The sequence below is a fragment of the Haliotis cracherodii genome, unplaced genomic scaffold, assembly GCF_022045235.1.
Source record: "Haliotis cracherodii isolate W230 unplaced genomic scaffold, xgHalCrac1.p SCAF_20, whole genome shotgun sequence".
Classification (NCBI taxonomy): domain Eukaryota; kingdom Metazoa; phylum Mollusca; class Gastropoda; order Lepetellida; family Haliotidae; genus Haliotis; species Haliotis cracherodii.
Window position 1 is genome coordinate 3,249,353 of NW_027266276.1, and position 22,439 is coordinate 3,271,791.

Sequence of the window (22,439 nt, forward strand, 5' to 3'; positions counted from 1 at the left end):
TCAGACAATGTTTTGTCAGATTGGGGTGTTAGAATCTGGTAGACACGAAGGTGACTTTTGGAAATTTTCACAAAATCTGCTGTTTACCCAAGTATTGTCGGGTTCCATACAAACTTGATTCAAAGGAATTTACATTTATCCAGCCAAAGATCAAACCATGCCAGCTTCATTAATCCTACGGTCTAGCAATTAACCTCACCGATTGAAAGGCATCACATTCACGCCAGTTCATCAATCCCTCGTATCTCCCCACTTTAGACTGATTGTCGGTCTGGAGACAATCAGCCCTCGCTGTGAAACAGCTGATGTTTTAGGCCAAGAAAAAATGTGTCAAGTTTCCTGCTGTGTGCATCGTTCACGCACGTAATCGTTCTTGTTTCCATTTCAAGTTTGTAGTACTGAATTAAGAAGTATTCCTTTCAAGGACGGCTAAATCGTTGTCAACATCCTGATCTGTGCCACCGCCTCCGTATTCTAGTGGTCCGCCCGGAGACCGGAAGGTCTGGGGTTCGATGCCCGCCGCGTCATACCAAATGACGTTAAAAGATGGAACTTGTTGTTACCCTGTCTGGCGCTCGGCATTAAGGGGCTAAAACAAGAACTGGTCGGTTCGGAGTCAGTATACTGTGTCTGATTGGGGTATTCATGTTAAACTGCGGCATGGTATCTCAGTGAGCTAGCACTGTAAATCCGGACTAGTACAAGCAGCCACACACACACACACGTACATGCACGTCGCTATATAAGTGCAATAATCTTGGACGTTAAACCCCATTTCACCTCACCTCATCTCATCCCTGGTCTGTCGAGTTCAAACGGACTGAAAATGTTGTCGGCAGATCTCATATCTCAAGGTCGTCCGTGTCGCACGTGCCAAACGTGAAAAGGGGTGTCACTTCATGTGCGGCGGCGAGACGAGTCAACTGGGCCCTGTCTCTTCATGTCACAAGTTGACGACGCGCATAGAGAACCGGGAACCAGGTTAAACTTAGTGACGTCAACTGAAATTTGACTGACAGGACCTTGCTGCAAGTTCGTTGCTGAATTCAGTTACTCGTGTGTACTCTATAGTCTCAAAATATCTCGTGAGATATGATTCCTTTTCACAACTGGCACTTGTATTAAGTAACCGACTTCAAAGTAGGCCCAGGTGTGTGTGTTGGTATTCTTTGTGGAGGAAAAAATAAAAATGTTCCTCATAATCTTTTTCAATATTGTACTTTATATCTTTCCTCCCTCCTTACTTTTGAAATATATACTCACTGCCAAAAGAAACGCAAATACCATACATGTTGATTATATATATATGAAGAATTACTCATATTCAAGACGTATTCGATTGGTTCGATGTATAAACGAACATACTGTTACGTTGCGTGAACCGACGCTCATGAACGCATCACGCGTGACGTCATTGATCCATGACTCGAGATGCACCATTTGTCTCCTTCAGGATTAGCGTGTCAAGCCTGGAAATATCCTGCAGGATTAGCGTGTAAAGATGGAAATATCCTGCAGGATTAGCGCGTCAAGCTTGGAAATATAGTGCAGGATTAGCGTGTCAAGCTTGGAAATATCCTGCAGGATTAGCGTGTCAAGCTTGGAAATATCCTGCAGGATTAGCGTGTCAAGCTTGGAAATATCCTGCAGGATTAGCGTGTCAAGATGGAAATATCCTGCAGGATTAGCGCGTCAAGCTTGGAAATATCCTGCAGGATTAGCGTGTCAAGCTTGGAAATATCCTGCAGGATTAGCGCGTCAAGCCTGGAAATATCCTGCAGGATTAGCGTGTCAAGATGGAAATATCCTGCAGGATTAGCGCGTCAAGCTTGGAAATATAGTGCAGGATTAGCGTGTCAAGCTTGGGAATATCCTGCAGGATTAGCGCGTCAAGCTTGGAAATATCCTGCAGGATTAGCGCGTCAAGCTTGGAAATATCCTGCAGGATTAGCGTGTCAAGCTTGGAAATATCCTGCAGGATTAGCGTGTCAAGCTTGGAAATATCTTGCAGGATTAGCGTGTCAAGACTGGAAATATCCTGCAGGATTAGCGTGTCAAGCTTGGAAATATCCTGCAGGATTAGCGTGTCAAGCTTGGAAATATCCTGCAGGATTAGCGCGTCAAGCTTGGAAATATCCTGCAGAATTAGCGTGTCAAGCTTGGAAATATCCTGCAGGATTAGCGTGTCAAGACTGGAAATATCCTGCAGGATTAGCGTGTCAAGCTTGGAAATATCCTGCAGGATTAGCGTGTCAAGACTGGAAATATCCTGCAGGATTAGCGTGTCAAGCTTGGAAATATCCTGCAGGATTAGCGCGTCAAGCTTGGAAATATAGTGCAGGATTAGCGTGTCAAGCTTGGAAATATCCTGCAGGATTAGCGTGTCAAGCTTGGAAATATCCTGCAGGATTAGCGTGTCAAGCTTGGAAATATCCTGCAGGATTAGCGTGTCAAGATGGAAATATCCTGCAGGATTAGCGCGTCAAGCTTGGAAATATCCTGCAGGATTAGCGTGTCAAGCTTGGAAATATCCTGCAGGATTAGCGCGTCAAGCCTGGAAATATCCTGCAGGATTAGCGTGTCAAGATGGAAATATCCTGCAGGATTAGCGTGTCAAGATGGAAATATCCTGCAGGATTAGCGCGTCAAGCTTGGAAATATAGTGCAGGATTAGCGTGTCAAGCTTGGGAATATCCTGCAGGATTAGCGCGTCAAGCTTGGAAATATCCTGCAGGATTAGCGCGTCAAGCTTGGAAATATCCTGCAGGATTAGCGTGTCAAGCTTGGAAATATCCTGCAGGATTAGCGTGTCAAGCTTGGAAATATCTTGCAGGATTAGCGTGTCAAGACTGGAAATATCCTGCAGGATTAGCGTGTCAAGCTTGGAAATATCCTGCAGGATTAGCACGTCAAGCTTGGAAATATCCTGCAGGATTAGCGCGTCAAGCTTGGAAATATCCTGCAGCATATCGTGATGGGAATAAAGACACGGTGGCTGATTGATGGTCTTGTCATTAAGTGGTACACATAGGAAACATCTCTTGACGTTCATACTTCTCTCTATGTTTCTTTTGGCGCTGAGTATATATGCCCGAGAAACATTTACGTTTTAACAAAAACAGCGCAGTTCTACACATCCAATTGTGGCGCCGTAGATTAGTGAAGCAATGTGCACTAACAAGGACTATCCTTGACGACAAGCTAATGCCACGAGTGCTAATAACATGGGGTATCGTATTACCTGTGGTAGAAGCCTTGCTGCTATAATGGGAAATGGTCTAGTTGGAGAAAGTGCATTTCTCTCAGGGACGTGTATTTATACGTCTGTTTAATTAATTACCTATTTTCTCTTGAATACCTTCCAGGGTTGGCCCCGAAGCTTCTGTCAGAAATAGTGTATTCGATACTTGTCGGTACTTGGATAATTATCAAATACGGAAAGGGAGCGATATTAGATATATTCCTAGTCATATGCCGAATAGAACAGATATTATTTACATGTAGGTTAAGTCAAGAACCTGACATTTAGTTCGCCAGACAACGCCTCAAGGATGAGGCCATTATGAGCATCGCATTGGTGACCAATTTACACTTGTGATGTGTATGATAAATGATAAGTAAGACCTGAAACTAAAAAGTAAATGTACTGTGCAAAACATACGACCTCATTGTCGCTCCCCGATCGCGACGTAACCGCCTCCGTGGTCTAGTGGTAGAGCGTCCGCCCGGAGAGCGGAGGTCCAGGGTTGGATCCCCGGCCGCGTCATACCAAAAGACGTTAAAAGATGGTACTTGTTGTTACCTTGTCCGACGCTCGGCATTAAGGGGCTAAAATAAGAACTGGTCGGCTCGGAGTCAGTATACTGTGTCTGAGTGGGGTATTCATGTTAAAATGCGGCATGGTATCTCAGTGAGCTAGCACTATAAACCGGCATCAGTCCGGACTAGCCCAAGCAACCATACACACATACACACGTGCATGCACGTCGCAACGCGACGTTTAACCCAATTTTAACTCGCCTCACCCATAGCGACCTTGAGTTCGCTTGTTTCCAACAGTTGTGCATCAATAAACGCCATTGCGACAAGTGCCAGTTTGTTCAAGAGCTATTGATCAAGAATATATTTAGTGGCGATAAGAATTATTTTACAATAAAATTATTGCAAGTGATTCAATGCATTTGATTCGCTAAATAGTTCACGTGTTTGCCTTTAAGGTCCATAAACCTGAAAGAAATAGACCACGCCCACTACCGACCTTTTGTTTCTTGATTGGCTTATAATAGAGTAGGCGGAGCGTTGTTTTACAATTTTTGTGTTTATAATTAAATTATCAGTTTGTGAAGTAATTGTTTACTGATAATTCAAAACCACTTACGTCAATATATTTTTGCGGTTAGCAAGGTATAAACGTAAAAATCCGGTGTGCACACTTTGCATTAGAAAACAAACGAGTTCCAAATATTGACCTTTACTCCTCAAATAGTTAAAGATAGCCACCAAGCGGTCAATCCAAGCGCAGCTCTAGTGATAGGGACAACACTGGTGTCGAGTACAAAAAAGGAATTCGATTGTGACATTTTGAGGTCACGTGTTACTTTAGATCTTCAAGCCTGTGGGTATCTCTCGATGGCTTCCTTTAATACAAGGTGTATGATATATCACTTGTCGGAGAACTAATTCTTCGTCGTCGCAAAGAACCAGTGATCTACCCCCTTCTGCAAACAAGAGTGAGTGAGTGAGTTTTATTAACGCTGTTTTAACAGTATTTCAGTGATATGACGAGTCAGAAAAATAGAAAAGAAATCCCATTGTGACGACGGTTGTAAGCTTGATCACGTTAAATCAAGGATCTTATTCGGCGGGATTCTACAATCCAGACAAGAAACAGCGGATCCTGACAATTGTGGTTCAACATGTAATGTTGAAGCCTACACGTGATATCATTTTGTGAAACCTATACATGATATCAGCTTTTGTTGAAGCCTACACGGGATATTATTTTGTTGAAGCCTACATATGATATCAGCTTTTGTTGAAGCCTACACGGGATATCATTTTGTTGAAGTCTACACATGATATCAGCTTTTGTTGAAGCCTACACGGGATATTATTTTGTTGAAGTCTACACATGATATCAGCTTTTGTTGAAGCCTTCACGGGATATTATTTTGTTGAAGCCTACACATGATATCAGGGGTTTTTTCGTGCTGAACGTAAGATATAACCTAAGGCTGAAGTCATGTCCTCACTGACAAGATAACTGGTTTACCATACTTGATTTCAAAGCGGGAGAACATTTACTCACAGAACCCCCAGGGCAGAGGAAAGGCTGGTCCAGGTGCCACTCAAGCTGTTTCTGACCCACGGTCTCAATCTGAAACAGATGGCTGAGGATGAACTGAAGTATTCTTTTCCCCCATACACAGGTCGTTTTGTAGTGTCCAACAGCGACCCGAATACCTACTGATACACGCCCGTTTATACCGACCTCTTGCAGCAAACCCATGATGTGAAAAGGGTTGAGGTAGACACAAACTATAGACAGTGACCACATGAAGTGATAGCGTTAACGAATACATTCAGATTATCATGAACGCCGAGTACATAACAAAGGATTAAAACATCTTCGAAAACTGATTGGTCATAAACTGCTTGTGACTAATCAAAATGGAGTTTGCGGGACGTCATAGCGCCAGTCACGTCACGTTGACGCCACACCATGTTCAGTGACGAATCGGATTCCTTCGCGACTTCACAGATGGCCAGCTGAAGGTCCTGACTTAAACCAAGTTGGACAATTGTGAGATGAACTTGGACTTGGGGGCGGTGCGAAAGCCTTGTCGTTGAAGCGATCGCTCGTTCCCCACCGTGATATTGCTAGAATATTACTAAACGCGGTGTAAAATCATACTTACGCACTCATTGGACGTTGACAATAACATCCCAAAGACTAGACAGCGACCACAATCTACAGTATGTAAGGCAGTTCATCCATTCAGCCTTGAGTGAGTGAGTGAGTGGATGGGAGCGTGGGTGAGTGAGTGTGTTGGGTTTAACGCCGCTTTTAACAGTATTGCAGTCATATCACGGCGTGTCAGCTTACTGTGGGGGGAAAGCCCGAAGTGATGCAGGTCTCAGACGTTTACCACTTCGGTGAAACCCACGAGCATGGTGCTGACAAACCTAGAAACATAATCGGGGCGAACCGGGATTCGAACCCATAGAATGCTCGCGAGCCCAACGGACGCAACGCGGAACCACGAATCGCGGTGCCTTATACGACTGGGCCTCCCGTGCCCCCTCCTCATGACAGATTGGGTGGGAAGATCAGACTCGCAATAAGACCACACGAAGTGTAAACTCAGGGAGAGTCTGGTCGTCAATCACGAAGGTGAGCACGCTACCCACCATGTTGTTCCACAGGGAGAGTGCGGCTGCGCCGTGACCTTTGCCACTGAAGTGGAAACAGTCGGGAGAGAAGAAGGTCATGTCAATGTCACCGGGGGAGCCAGGCTGAAACAGATAGACGAAGGTCAAGGACGCAGAATAACAACTGCCTACATGCCTACACCTTTCAAAGTTAACAAGGTGGTTCAAGATTATTGCACTTATATAGCGACGTGCATGTACCTGTGTGTGTTTGTGTGGCTGTTTGTACTAGTCCTGACTGATGCCGATTTATAGTGCCAGCTCGCTGAGATGCCATGCCGCAGTTAAACACGAATACCCCACTCAGACACAGTATACTCCGAGCCGACCAGTCCTTGTTTTAGCTCCTTAATGCCGAGCGCCAGACAGGGTCACAACAAGTACCGTCTTTTAACGTCTTTTTGTATGACGCGGTTGGGGATCGAACCCCGGACCTTCCGCTCTCCGGGCGGACGCTCTACCACTAGACCACGGATGCTGTCTTAAAAGTTAACAATATTTTTGTTTGTATTGTTATAAACCGCCGGGCAAAAGAAAGTATACGCCATGTTTGATGGTGGCCGAAAATAAGGCAAACAAGAAATGGTTATTCGATAGAGTATCATATTTGTTCTTTGGGTCGTAAGTTTGCAATTTGGGGACTGTGTTCGGCCTGGTAACGTTTCGCTAAGTATTGTAATTATTTGGCCAAATCCAATTTTCAAGGATATGAATTTTCCCCCGGCAGTTTACATATTGTAATTGAATAAAATAAATCGTCCATCATTTCAATTTAGGTTAATATATACAAGAAAAAATAATCCTTAGGTAGTTGAATATTAAGTATGGATTAAATATTAAAGGTGTTTCACAATATCATTAAAGTCACATCATTTACTGATAGGATACGTCTATGCGTGAAGAACACACATCCATGTCAGGGGAACGTTGGGTGACTGGGTAATTGGGCGACTGGGTAATTGGGCGACTGGGTAATTGGGTAATTGAGAGTATGGTTAAATGGGTGACTTGGTAATTGGGCGACTGGGTAATTGGGTAATTAAGAGACTAGGTAAATCTGTGACTTGGTAATTGGGCGTCTGGGCAATTGGGTAATTAAGGGACTGGGTAAATGTGTGACTTGGTAATTGGGTAAATGGGTGACTGGGTAAAAGGGTGACTGGGTAATTGTTTAATTTGGTGATAGGGTAAATGAGTTATTGGGTGACTTGGTAATTGGGTAAATGGGTGACTGGGTAATTGGGTCAAGGGGTGACTGTGTAATTGGGTGAATGGGTAATTGAGAGACTGGGTAATTGTGTGACTGGGTAATTAGGTGACTGGGTAACTAGGTGACTGGGTAATTGGGTGACTGGGTAATAAGGTGACTGGGTAATTGGGTGACTGGGTAATTAGGTCATTGGGTAATTGGGTCACTGGGTATATTACTCACCTTTGCTGGGGGCTCCGTGTTGGTGAAGAACGGCTGGAGCACGACGGTGAAATCATCTCTCGTGTCGTATCTGCCGCTGGCGACGAGAGTCGACAGCTCATTCTGGTAGGCATGGGCGAGGTCCCGGAGAGCGCCAGCGTTGTTCCGGTTGTCTCCGCAGTCACACACCAAGCTGCACACACAGGCCATGGTATCAGTCAATGTCGTATTGACGTTAGACAACGTTTCATTTGATTGTAACGTTGGGCAAGGCTTGGTGTAATTAATACTTTACACAGCTCTGATTACACAGTTGTGATTGTGACGTAAGACTATACATGATATACCTAACCGCAAAAGAAACGTCACCATGGATAGATATATGAGAAACCCTATTTGTCCAAACACTGTAAACATACTGTGAGACATATTACAAAGATGAAACTTGGCAAAACTGATCATCAGGGTTAAAATTAAAGTGTCAGATGTTCTTAAAGTGAAACACAGCACTAATCTCTGAGAAAATGGCATCACAATTCAGTATCTCGTGTGTCCGCCATGTGTATTGATGACTGTCGTGCAACGTCGATACATGGAATGAATGAAGCGGTTGATGAAGGCCATAGGCACTTGAGCCCACACTCTGAGGAACGCCTGACGCAGGTCAGCTGCAGTTGTCGGTCTTGGGCGGACGTCATTCAGCCGTCTTTGAATCTCGTCCCACAGGTGCTCAATGGGATTTAAATCGGGACTGAGGGCAGGCCACTGCATGGTTCTGATGTCATTCTGCTGGAGGAAGTCTCTTGTTTCTTTCGCAGTGTGGGCACGGGCGTTATCATGCTGAAACTCGTGTTTGCGGCGACGTGCCAAATGAGGTATGGCGTGTGGTCTCAAGACTTGATCAATGTACCGAGCTGCTGTGACACCATTGCCTCTCCCTGGACCGATGTTCTGGAAGACCACAGGGCCTACCCTCTGTGTATGACCAATTCCACTCCACACCATGATGATCGGACCACCCCACGAGTCTCTCTCAACAACACAAGCATCCGAATAACGTTCCCCATGGCGTCGTCAGACTTTCCCACTGTCATCTGCTGTTAAAATACAGTAACGGCTCTCGTCTGAGAAGAGGACTCCTCTCCACTGTTGCTGGCGCCAGTGCTGGTGCTGTGTTGCCCACTGAAGACGGTCCCGGCGATGACGTGGTGTCAGTGTGTCCTCGGTGTGGCCTGTGACAGTGGAGGTGTCTGCTCGTCAATCGTCGACGCACGGTGTCCGCACTAATGTGTCACTGGTGTGTCCCCATGGTCTGTCGAGCAGTTTCCGCGGCAGTAACAAAGCGATCTTGAAGATGCTGTCGCGCAATCTGACGAACCTGACGCCGGGTGGTGACCCTTGGTCGTCCACCACGTGGCGTTGTACCGTTGCTGGAACCTGTATATGGTCCTTATGTGGACTTGAAATGCATTGGCTTCTTGCCGGGCTGTTTGTCCAGCTTGCAGTCGTCAAGGGCTTGGTGTCGCTGATTTCTTGTCAATCTTGGCATGTGGTAGCAATTCAATAACGAATGAATGTTTTCCGATCTGGGTGAATTTTTATAGGGCAAGAAATGGGGCAACGCATGTGCATTTCATTCAATTTGCACGGAACTCACGTGTATCAGGTTACCATGGCTGTTGCCATGATGCGTTTGGCAATCGGTTTTATTGTGATCTGCTTTGTTTTATTTTCATCAAATTTCATTTTTCCAGACAAGATAATGTTACATTTAAGAAACTTTGACAAAAATTACAGAGATATTTAAATGACAACTTTTCATGCAATGTTACTTGGGGTGACGTTTCTTTTGCGACTCAGTATATAATTGCTACGTCACTTGGTGTGAGTGTTACTTTAGACAGCACTTAGTGTAATTGTGACGTTAGACAATAATTGACGTGATTTTGACGTCAGACATCAATTGATTTGATTGTTATGTAAGAAAATATGATTTGACGTAAGACAGTGTTTGATGTGATTGAGACGTTAGACTACACATGATGTGATTCTGACGTAAGACAATACTTGGTGTAATTGTGACATTATACAATAATGACGTGATTTTGACTTTTGCGTAACATAACACTTGAAGTGATCATGGCTTTTCCCAAACACCGGGTATAATCACACTTTGACATGCTAGTGATATAGTCTTACAATTGACGTAAAAGAGATTTCTTATGACAATATAAACCGTTTTGCCGCTGTTATGAAACGATGCTTGGTGGGATTGGAACGGCAGTCAAACTTGAACATACTGCCAGAAGCTGGTTTGGCTGTTTGTGACGTCAGAAGATATTTTGTGTGATTGACGTGAATGTGAATTTTGGAAAGACTAAAGTCACGAATTTTGGAACGACTAAAGTCTCGAGATACTGTTTGCCCACGCAATGTCAGGTTCCATACACGCATAAACTTGTTTAAAACAGAATTTACATTTTCATTTCCCCATGTAAATGCAGATTCTGCGATGAGGATATATAAGTACGAACGCGTGCACGAAGCTGCAGAAGAACCCTGTACTGAGGGCGGCGACGGGGGCGATGTCGAAGATGGTGGCGAGGTTGACGAAGGTGCGGGGTAGCTCCTTGTGGAGGAGGTCCAGGGCCTGGCGGATGTTGGATCCGTAGTTGCTGGGGGCGTACTTGGCCTGAGTGAGTCAGTGACGGAGTGGGTGGGTGAGTGACTGAGTGAGTGAGTGAGTGAGTGACGGAGTGAGTGAGTGACTGAGTGAGTGTGTGGGTGAGTGACTGAGTGAGTGAGTGGGTGAGTGACGGGGTGAGTGAGTGGGTGAGTGACTGAGTGAGTGTGTAGGTGAGTGACTGAGTGAGTGTGTGGGTGAGTGACGGAGTGAGTGAGTGGGTGAGTGACTGAGTGAGTGAGTGGGTGAGTGACTGAGTGAGTGTGTAGGTGAGTGACGGAGTGAGTGTGTGGGTGAGTGACGGAGTGAGTGAGTGGGTGAGTGACTGAGTGAGTGTGTGGGTGAGTGACTGAGTGAGTGAGTGGGTGAGTGACGGAGTGAGTGACTGAGTGAGTGGGTGGGTGAGTGACGGAGTGAATGAGTGAGTGAGTGACGGAGTGGGTGAGTGACGGAGTGAGTGGGTGGGTGGGCGGATGGATGGGTGGGTGCGGTGGTGACCGAGTTAGTGGGTATTGGGTGTATGAGTGAGTGAGTGACGGAGTGAGTTAGTGGGTGGGTGAGTGAGTGAGTGGGTGGGCGGATGGGTGGGTGGGTGCGGTGGTGACTGAGTGAGTGGGTATTGGGTGTATGAGTGAGTGAGTGACGGGGTGATTGACGCAGTGAGTGACGGAGTGAGTGAGTGAGTGAGTGGGTGAGTGACTGAGTGAGTGAGTGGGTGGGCGGATGGATAGGTGGGTGGGTTGTTGCGGTGGTGACCGAGTGAGTGGGTATTGGGTGTATGAGTGAGTGAGTGACGGGGTGATAGACGGAGTGAGTGACGGAGTGACTGAGTGGCTGAGTGACTGAGTGAGTGAGTGGGTTGGCGGATGGATGGATGGGAGGGTGGGTGCGGTGGTGACCGAGTGAGTTGGTATTGGGTGTATGAGTGAGTGAGTGACGGGGTGATTTACGGAGTGAGTGGATGGGTGTGGGTGGGTGGATGAGTGAGTGCGTATGTGAGGGTGGGTTTGTGGATGGGTGGGTGTGTTGAGTGGGTGGTTGGGTTTAGGCGAGGGAGTGAGTGAAGAAGGTTTAATACTAATATTACATATATAAAGCGTTTACAGATGAGGAAACTACAAGCACTTTAAGTGGAGAATTCCAAAAGAATGAGTATGTGTAAAAACTGTCACCAACATCCTACGGCATCGTGTAAACATTGAATCTGACCAGGTACGTGAGGCGCGTGTGAACTCCGGGTTCGAACTGGTACCTAGCAAACAATTCTTATCGTGAGTGGTGACAATCTATCTGGAGACCAGGCTCGGTGATTGGTTGACCAAACAACAAACTAAGGTACCTCAGCGCATGTGTCTGGTGACACGAAGAACGCCCAAAGCCTTAGGGATACAACGATACAGTCAGCAAGGGCGACACTACCGAACATTCATGTAATCCGCTTCAGCGACAAGCATAAAATGCCAGGAATGCATTCTGCCACAGAATCGCCACGGGTTCTATCTAGATGGAGCTCACTGTTTTGACGCAGCCTAACTCAAACCCGGAGTAGACCTCATGCCGATGCCGGTTCAGAAACTCACAGTGTCGTGGCAGGAGTCGCAAAGGTCGTTGCCGCCGACAAAGACGGTGATGACTTTCCAATCTTTTTGAAAATCGACGTTCGTGTCGGCCTTCATTTTGTCTATCAGCAGTCGAGCCTGCTCCGGCATGTCACTAAAATCAAACAGTATTAATATTACAAACTAATGATTTCTTTTGCTGTGAAGTAATTATAAGGGACATTTCTAGTAACTACACTTTCTACTTGTATCAGTCAGATGAGAAGTTAATCTTCTGATAGGAAGTGTGAGTTTTTTTATTCGCTGGGAGCTGAGAAGTTGAAACCTGAACATAGATCCGATAAACACTGGTAGTGAAATGTATTGTATCTGTGCTATTGTCGATAAATAAAATGCCTATGATCCCTGGTATTATATCCCCGGAAACAAACAAGGGAAGGCATGAAATTGGAGAGAAAATCAGTTTACCACGAATGAGTGAGTGAGTGAGTATGGTTTTACGCCGCTTTTAGCAATATTCCAGCAATATCACGGCGGGGGACACCACAAATGGGCTTCACACATTGTACCCATGTCGGGAATCGAACCCGGGTCTTCAGCGTGAAGAGCCAACGCTTTAACCACTAAGCTACCCGAATGCCCCCAGTTTACCACGAAGGAGGACAACATTGACCGCACTGATGTCACAATACCGAATGATAATAACGTATGTAACACCATGCTCAGTATGACGTTCCTGAGGATATTTCTTGGAACGCGGTGTCCTTCATTTTGGAGAATTAAGAACAGTTTATCTCTACTGTGAGGCTGTTGTTTGACACGATAAAATTAACTGAGAGGTATAGTTTCTTTTGCCCCTCAGTATATCGGCAATACTTACAATGACGTATCTCCGGGGTCGGCAAGATTGAACACAGCATTAGCGCTGCTCTGCCCGCCCGTCTTCAAGGAATAGCCGTACACATTACGGTCAAACTTTTTTAAAATGTCTGGAAAAAAATTCGAACTATTACATCTCAGGTGGAAAATAATTCACAAGCTTAAAGTGACATTGCAATATTCAATTTAACCCCGTTAACCCGTGCGGTAGTTTTTCTAGGCATCTTGAATGGTCGGATAAACGAATCACGGGGAGGTAGTGGTGAAGTTGGTACACGTGTGCGTCTTCCAAGTCGTCCACGTCCGGACCACGGGGTTACCTTTGTTTGTTTGTTTGTTTGTTTGTTTGTTTGTGTGTTTGTTTTTGTGTTTGTTTGTTTGTTTGTTTAACGCCGCACACAGCAATATCATAGCTATATGACGGCGGTCTGTATAAATTATCGAGTCTGGACAAGACAATCCAGTGATTGACATCATGAGTATCGCCCTACGCAATTGGGGTACGATGACATGCATCAACCAAGTCAGCCAGCCTGACCACCCGATCCCGTTGGTCGCCTCTTACGACAAGCACAGTCGCCTTTTACGGCAAGCATGGGTTACTGAAGACCTATTCTACCCCGGATCTTCACGGGCACGAAGTGACCTTATTAACAGAGTCCTGACAATCGAGGTTTTACATACAGTTTTGACTCGATGCCCGTTTTAATCCTGTTGACATGGGCCATATACGTGTATACGTACCATAAAGAGCAGTGGGGTAGCCGAGCGGTTAACGTGTTCGCCCGTGCCGCCGAAACCGGGTTCAATTTTCTATAAGGGTACAATATGTGAAGCAAAGTTTTGGTGTCTCCTGCGATGATATTTCTGAAATGTTGCTGAAAACGATCCTGCCTGCGAAAGTCTGGATATCGTTAGTACGGACACCTCGAAAGTCTGGATACCGTTAGTACGGACACCTCGAAAGTCTGGATACCGTTAGTACGGAGACCTCGAAAGCCTGGATACCATTAGTACAGACACCTCGAAAGTCTGGATACCGTTACTACGGACACCTCGAAAGTCTAGATACCGTTAGTACGGACACCTTGAAAGTCTGGCTACCTATAGTACGGACACCTCGAAATTCTGTATACCGTTAGTACGGACACGTCGAAAATCTGGATACCGTTAGAGCGGACACATAAACTGGCTGGATACCGTCAGTACGGACACCTCGAAAGTCTGGATACCGTGAGTGCGGATACATCGAATGGCTGGATACCGTCAGTACGGACGGACACCTCGAATGGCTGGATACCGTGAGTGCGGACACATCGAATGGCTGGATACCTTCTTCATCATTTTAGGACCCACTCTATAGCGAGAAACACCGGCACCACGCTACTCCGGTAAAAGCGACGCCTTCATATTTTGCCACATTTGAAAACAGCACTTACAGGAAATTCAATTACTGATTTCGGTCAACTCTATAGCGCTGTCTATTGACAACGACACACGACATAATGCATAAGACACACGACAACAAACATGTTTCCCTTAGAAAGCAATACATATTTAACGTATATCTTGGGTAGTCAATCTAAAAGCAAAATGATCTCCTAATTGCCTACTTGTCGAGAATTGTAGGTTCAGTATCAAGAGCGTTCACAGGTGGTATCCTGGCTAACTCCTTCCTACCTCATTAAAGTGTGATGGACATGTGTCGGTATGTCTCATTAAAGTGTGATGGACATGTGTCGGTATGTCTCATTAAAGTGTGATGGACACGTGTCGGTATGTCTCATTAAAGTGTGATGGACACGTGTCGGTATGTCTCATTAAAGTGTGATGGACATGTGTCGGTATGTCTCATTAAAGTGTGATGGAAATGTGTCGGTATGTCTCATTAAAGTGTGATGGACATGTGTCGGTATGTCTCATTAAAGTGTGATGGACATGTGTCGGTATGTCTCATTAAAGTGTGATGGACATGTGTCGGTATGTCTCATTAAAGTGTGATGGACATGTGTCGGTATGTCTCATTAAAGTGTGATGGACATGTGTCGGTATGTCTCATTAAAGTGTGATGGACATGTGTCGGTATATCTCATATCAAAAGATACGAAGATGAGATTGTCTTTATCATTCCATTTTCATGCTAAATCATTCATGATGAGTTGATGGTCACGCAGTGTTTCACGCCTTCTCGCAGTTGCTACTGAGATATCTTTAACGGCTTGAACCATGTACGAAATCTACAGAAACTTACAAGCCTAATTTGTGATGGTAATTCCGTCACAGTGGGTTATTAAAATCATAGAAATAATTAGAGCTAGGCTTGAACATTTTAACAATTGTGTCAATCGATAGTCAGGGAAGCAGGTTCTCCGGTAGATTCTGATTTCATCAAACAATTTATCACAGAGGGTCAGTTTGGGACAATTAATGGGACATGGAAATACACTGCCAGGCAAAAGAAACTATACACTTGAAGATTGGATTTGACCAAAAAAATGACAAATGTTACGAGGCTGAAAACATTCTCCAAAACACTGAAAACTTAAGGTGTCCAAAACACATCTATGATACCCGTATCCAATTCATCACGATCGAATACTATTTCTGGTTCTTCATTTTTAGCCAGCATCAAACATTGGTGTATGCTTTCTTTTACCCGGCAGTTTAGGAACATACTTGGCAGAGTGAGTTCCCCTGTTGCTAGGCTACCGTCGCCACCAATACTGCAACATAAGCGTCCGACCAAGTTGGTGTCACATATTGTTTTCATCGATAACGAAATACGAGTAATCACCAATCTCTATTTAGATAATGACAATATATTTATATATATTTTCACAACCATTGCAGCCCCTTCATGTTGTTTAACATTAGCATGCAAAGATGTAATTTACATTTGAAACAACAAAACAGTAAAATATCAAAAACTGACACGTCCATAATGTTGTATATGGGTCAAAGACTATGTGCAGAATGGTGAACTTGTATTCCCGAGATATAAAAATGATACACGTCACTTCAGAGGGAAATTTGAATGTTCGCTAGGACTTAAATCTTCGTGTCTTTAGAGTATAGAATATTTCCCATTGTCATATGATGTCAGTAGAGATGACGTCGTATGAACATGACGTCACCATAGTGCGACCTTGATGCTGCCCATTGTATTCTTTAGGTTTTTACTCCCCGATCTGTGCACGCTTTTCAAGGGGCGGTAATCTCTTTACTTGATAATCGAGTCGAGAGACCGATGTCAAACTGCACAAACTAGTTTGCAAACTGCTTTCCCAATGTTCACACCCACACACACACACATACACACACACATACACACACACACACAAACACACACACATACACACACACACACACCTATATTTGTAACTATAACTCGGCAAAATTCAGTTTGTCGTGTGAAGCCACCTTAACATAAACGAGACCTTTTAGACAACTATATAATGCATAATGTTTGTGGCCGTAGCAAGGTCAACCATTGGTAGGAAACATTCCACAGATCACAGAATGCACCAAGACTGGCAGTGGTCCTATGATGGACCCGAATCTGCCATGGCACTGAGTATAAATACACGAGACTGTCTGCTTGATCTCCTACCTCCATGAAAGTCCGCGGTACTCCACGAGGTCACCGAGGATGTTGCTTGCGTCAATGCCGTTACCGGCCTGAAACAAACAAATAAAAGATCTATTGACATTTGACCTCTGAGCTGCCAACTGTGTTTCCAGGATCGCAAGACGTCAGTAAAGAACACGCGTCCACCATTGACATATTAGATAGATGGTTATTATATGTTGTACCGGCCCTTTGTAGAAACCATTTCATGTTTTTGACGAGAGGGGGTTGATTTAGTTTAAATTATTTTTACCAGATAATACTTTGAAAAATATATTTTTGCCTTGGGTTTTCAGTGATCCCTTCATAGAGTTTTCGCCGCTGTGTTGCCTTATCCGACCAATAGAATCTGTTTCGTAGGATAATCGAGACTGGTTGTTCCCTGGGGCTGGCTTTTTATATCATATAAATTATTTTTACCACAAACATTTAATGTCCATTACATGCCCTGACTAAATGGGTTGTTTCAAATCGAAAGGTCATAGTTGGAGTTTTTGTTGGTGCGTGTACAAGCGAATAATGTAAGCAAGAAGATATTGTGGTGAAACACGGAAAACTATTTGAGCTTTCTAAGAAAACGGCAAAAAAAAACGCAATTGGGGTCAATCACTGTAAGTGAAATGCATTGTTCACTTCCGGTCAATAACGATATTTTCAATAAAACCCCCAATTAAATTTGGCACAATTGGTATCTCGTTTGTACACCTCCACTTCTGTAAAAATATCACTTGATGATTTCAATTTAAAGCACAAACATGAACTGATTCTTACTTCAGTGTAAATATGGTAAATATCGAACATAGGCATTAAAACTAAGTATATGTGATGCTCGCCTTAAAGTGTTTTAAAAAAATAATGGGATTAAAAAGTTTAAGATATATAATCATTTACTAAAGTAACTTTAGGATCGCGTAAGAATACAATGCCTGAGTTAACCTCCCGTTTTTCATATAGTGCCGGGTAATTTGTTGTCATGTTTGTTTACATAGTAGGCACACGTGTACCTGGGAATCTAAACTTTGGGGTTAGGTTAGACAATAGGTACTTTCTGCCAGTAAGCAGCGCGCCGATGCAGTGTTTACTAAAGGAAGGTGGCATCAGTTGTATGTCTGTCGGAACTTCATCACTTTCCATTATATGATAATAAGTAAGTTGCAAGTGATGCAGCTAGCAAAATCATTTACGCTTATATTTTCATAAACCTAAAAAAATAGGCCACGCCCACAAATGAACTACAGTTTAACGATTGGCTGATGATAGACTAGGCGGATCTTGTGTTGCATAAAGCGGTGAACAATGTCAATGATTACCAATTGTCTATAGGTTTATAGACAGTGTGCACTTCGTTTTCTTACGTTGATACCTCCATAAACGCAAACAATATTGAAATCAATTTGTAAATACAGTAAACTACGGTTATAACGAATACGCTTATAACGAACTGACCGATATAATTAACTTATCTTTTAGTCCCGGCTATTTGATGTATGTATGCTGTATATATGCTTATAACGAACTACGGTTATAACGAACTAAAGTTAGCGGTCCCTTTCAGTTCGTTATAACCGTAGTTTACTGTAGGTATGTTATACGTGTAGACTCGGTGCAACAGTCACAGCTATACCTACAGTGAGAGAATCTCCAATGGCGCCCACGACCTTGATGTCCCCGGGGTGAAGGTTATGGACTAAAACAAAACAACCATCTGTTAGTAAACGAAACAGGCTCGCTCCTTCCCGACACCAAACATTGTTAATATAAGTACAACTCTCCACCTGGTAAGAAGGACACCATATTATCCTTATTTTCCTATTGGGTTCGAATCCCCAACGGGCTCAACCCAAAAAAGTACGAGAATCTGTACTTTACTTAGACAGTGTTATCCCAAATAAAACATTTGTTATATCACGAACGTCCATGTATTGTTTGGAAATAACATCTATGTCATCATGGGCAATGTGTAAGATTTCCTTTCCAGTATTGTAATATGTAAATAAAACCAAATGTTAGTGCTGGGTAAGATTTCTTTTTAAAGTCTACTTTATATCAACAAGTATCGTAAGTTGTAGTTTCGTGCGTTTTCGTGAAAGTCCGGCAGTGTTCTCAGGATAAATAGTGGTTCATGACTTACCAAAGTGTCAATATCAACTCTGGTTTTACCTATTGACAGATTGATAGTGTAATGGTTACACCGGATGATTACTGACCGGAAGTTGCGTCACGACCTCCCCACGGCGTGGTGGTGTGGCAGTTGAAGTTGGGGATGGGGTATCTGTACACAGCCCGCTTCTGCTGCAGAACAAGTCTTGTTTCACATGAGAAACATGGCATGAAACGTCGTTGGCTCGAAGTCGAAATCGAAACAAAGGGTTGTCGACACAAGGGTTAAGTATCCATGTAAGGCTAAAGTGTCGATAGAAGGCAAAAATGTCGAAACAAGGTCGAAGTATCGATATTAGGTCAACGTTTCGATGCAAAGTCAAAGTGTCGATACAAGGTCAAAGTGTCGACATTAGGCCAAAGTGTCGATACAGGGTCAAAGTGTCGATACAAGGTCAAAGTGTCGATACAAGGTCAAAGTGTCGATACAAGGTCAAAGCGTTGAAACAAGGTCAAAGTGTCGATACAAGGTCGAAGTGTTGAAACAAGGTCAACGTGTCAATACAAGGTCGAAGTGTCGATAAATGGCCAAAGTGTCGACAGGTGTGTTCTAGAAACCATAAATTCGATCGTAAAGTTTTGCTTGTATACTGAATCACTTTCAAATGCGCAGCACTCAATCAAAGTTGAGATCACAGAGAAAAAATCATATCTTTATATCAGCAGTGGTGGGTTGCCTGATCTTAACGTGGAGAGATATAGATTCGAAGAAAAAGGTATTATTTAATGCTATGGCAAGAATATAAAATTATTGTCAAAGAAAAATCATAATTACAAGACACGATCTTTGGGTGACGAATCATATTCTAAAAAATGTCAGTGTGCCTGTGTGGTTGCGTGTGCGTTACCTCCACCATGGCGGTGTAGTTGTTGAGATGTTCCTGCCACTGTTGCAGCAACACGGGGTTGTTGGGGAGGGTGTGCTTGTAGAAGTTCACCAGACGCTGATAGGATGGAGAGGAGATCGCTAAAAGGAAAGCGCGATTTGAGTACCAATCAAATGTAAATTTATTTAACTTCATTTTATCTTCATTTAACGGTTTAAAGTCACTTTTAACAGTATTCCAGTTATATCACGGCGTGTCAGCTTAATGTGGGAATAAATCCCGAAGTGATGCAGGTCTCAGACTTTTAACACTTCAATGAAACCCACGAGCACGGATATGGTGCTTACAAACCTAGAAACATAATCAGGGCGAACCGCGATTCGAACCCACAATCATAGGTTTCTGGCGTGTCCAAGGGACGCAACTCTGCACAGCGAATCGCGGGGCCTTAGACGCCTGGGCCACCCGTGCCCCCCTTACGTGAAGTCATTTGGCTAAATACATTACCGTCACATATCTAAGTGCGACCCTTTAACACGAGTACTCATTATGTGTTTTATTCTTATATATCTATCGTGTTCTTATTTCGTATTCTTTTGTGTATTTACTTATTACTTATATACATATAAAAGTAGTTCGCATCTAATTACAGGATTATTTATCAAAGCGTACTCCAGGCGTACCAGTTCGAAAACAAGAAATGACGAACGTATGTCCGGACAGTTTTTATTGCAAGACGCCAGGCGCCGTGACTTATTTGCTATTGGTTTCAGAAAAATACATGGGAGCATGTGCCATTGGGAACAGTTATTGTTGGAATGGTGAGGTGAGGTGAAATGGGGTTTAACGTCGCGTCCAAGATTATATTATATTCCACTTATACAGCGACGTGCATGTACGTGTGTGTGTTTGTGTGGCTGCTTGGGCTAGTCCGGACTGATGCCGATTTATAGTGCTAGCACACTGAGATACCATGCCACAGTTTAACATGAATTCCCACTCAGACACAGTATACTGACTCCGAGCCGACCAGTCCTTGTTTTAGACCCTTAATGCCGAGCGCCAGACAGGGTAACAACAAGTACCATCTTTTAACGTCTTTTGGTATGACGCGGCCGTGGATCGAACCCCGGACCTTCCGCTCTCCGGGCGGACGCTCTACCACTAGACCACGGAGGCGGTCTGTTGGAATGGTGTTACCAAACTTTTAAACTTTATTTTCGTCTCACATGTGTATACTGACATGTGTACATACGAAATACCTAAATAATTATGAAAATATTATTTAAAACATTCCTAACTATAAATTATTACACTAAACATGTTTATGTTATTCTACAACAATCATAACAGTAACCCGCGTCCTGTTCCAGACTGGTGCCCTACGGCGTTTGCGCTCCTCGCCTGCAGCCGCTAGGAGGCGAAGGGCGGGGTACCAGTCTAGCTCTATCCCCCCTATTTCCCCACACAGCATTTCGCTGTGGTGAAACGTTGACCCATTTCCGTGAAGCGGGTCTCCCCGTCGAGAGCATCGGGGACAGGCCTACGGCATATCGCTCTGCGGGAAGCGTTGACCCAGTTTCCATGTAGCGAGATATTAGCACTTTTGGACAGTGTGTATAATTGACGTGTCAGGCTACAGGAGTAAGCATATTACCATAAGGGGGTAACTCTCATCGAGACATATGGTTCACGGTAAACGATAACAAACGCACTCACAACGTTGTGGGTTTCATTTTTTAACAATATCTGCATGTCTTCATGTGCAGATCTACTTCATTATAAAATAATATTTCAACAAAGTAGGTTTAACATTCAAGAGATTAAATATTAAAACAATATTAATAACTTTACCACTGCAGATATATCAATGTCAACAGTATCATGTAAACCACTATTGTGTCCACTTAATACCCCATGTAGGGGCGGTCGGGTAGCCTAGTGGTTAAAGGGTTCGCTCGTCACGCCGAAGACCTGGGTTCGATTCCCGACATGGGTACAATGTTTGAAGCCCATTTATGGTGTCCCCCGCCGTGATATTGCTGGAATATTGCTAAAAGCGGCGTAAAACCCTACTCACTCACTCACTAATACCCCATGTTCCTTGAAAACAATAACAAATGTTTCAGGAAATCATTGTTGAGAAAACATTTCACAAAATTTGTTTTTCTTAATATGTTTGTGTTCTTCTTTTTAATTACATAAATATTTAAACTGAAATGTGCCATATTCTCATTCCTGATTCTGAAAGTACCACATGCAAATTATTTCTGGATTACACATTGGCGCTTTCCGACAGTGTAGGTACATCAACAGAAAGGTATACACAATGTCTTTGTGCCGTGTCGACCCCCTGGATCAGAGTCATCTTGTAAAGTCCATCAGGGGGACATGAAGTGTTCCAGACTCACGTTTCTCAGCATCTGCTCCGAGGAACACTGCTACGAGTACAACCGCTAACATCGCCATGGTGACCGGTGAGAATTAAGCGTCTGCGTGTGTCACACGTGGATGTGGCTTTATATGGCTGACAATCCCATTGTCTTATCTCAGGCGCCAAGATTGTGGATTACCTTCGGAAAATAAGGTTATCGATATAATCCAAAACTGACAACTGAGATGTGTTTTCATATTTTGTATATAAAATATTTCGTGCGGACATAGCTACAAAGAGGTGGCCTAGAGGTGCAAACATCCGACATTCTCCATGCAGAGTTACGTCCCTTTGATAACGGAGTCCAAGTACCATTATATCTTATGTTAAAATGCCAACGTTTAAAAAACAGGCCATGACCAAGTATTATTTGCAGTTATTAAGGACAATGATGCCTACAGTCCCATTGTGCCTACAGTCCAAGTT

The 22,439-nt window shown here is 43.8% G+C and overlaps 1 protein-coding gene across 2 annotated transcripts; it reads right to left on the reverse strand.

Moving 5' to 3' along the window:
* Nucleotides 1-4,455: 4,455 nt before the first annotated feature.
* Nucleotides 4,456-22,091, reverse strand: LOC139470214 (phospholipase B1, membrane-associated-like). Of its 2 annotated transcripts, none has more exons than XM_071252531.1 (13): nucleotides 21,991-22,091; nucleotides 19,601-19,719; nucleotides 18,800-18,881; nucleotides 18,221-18,279; nucleotides 16,575-16,642; nucleotides 15,641-15,687; nucleotides 12,966-13,074; nucleotides 12,107-12,239; nucleotides 10,378-10,535; nucleotides 7,865-8,036; nucleotides 6,412-6,516; nucleotides 5,309-5,377; nucleotides 4,456-4,718 (listed from the first exon to the last, which is right to left on the reverse strand). In XM_071252531.1, the coding sequence occupies exons 1-13, from the start codon at nucleotides 22,046-22,048 to the stop codon at nucleotides 4,677-4,679; spliced, it is 1,221 nt and encodes a 406-aa protein (XP_071108632.1). In that variant the 5' UTR covers nucleotides 22,049-22,091; the 3' UTR covers nucleotides 4,456-4,676. The 2 variants fall into 2 exon arrangements, with proteins under 2 accessions (XP_071108632.1, XP_071108631.1); XM_071252530.1 differs by having other exon boundaries at nucleotides 18,800-18,884.
* Between the last annotated feature and the right edge of the window lie 348 nt (nucleotides 22,092-22,439).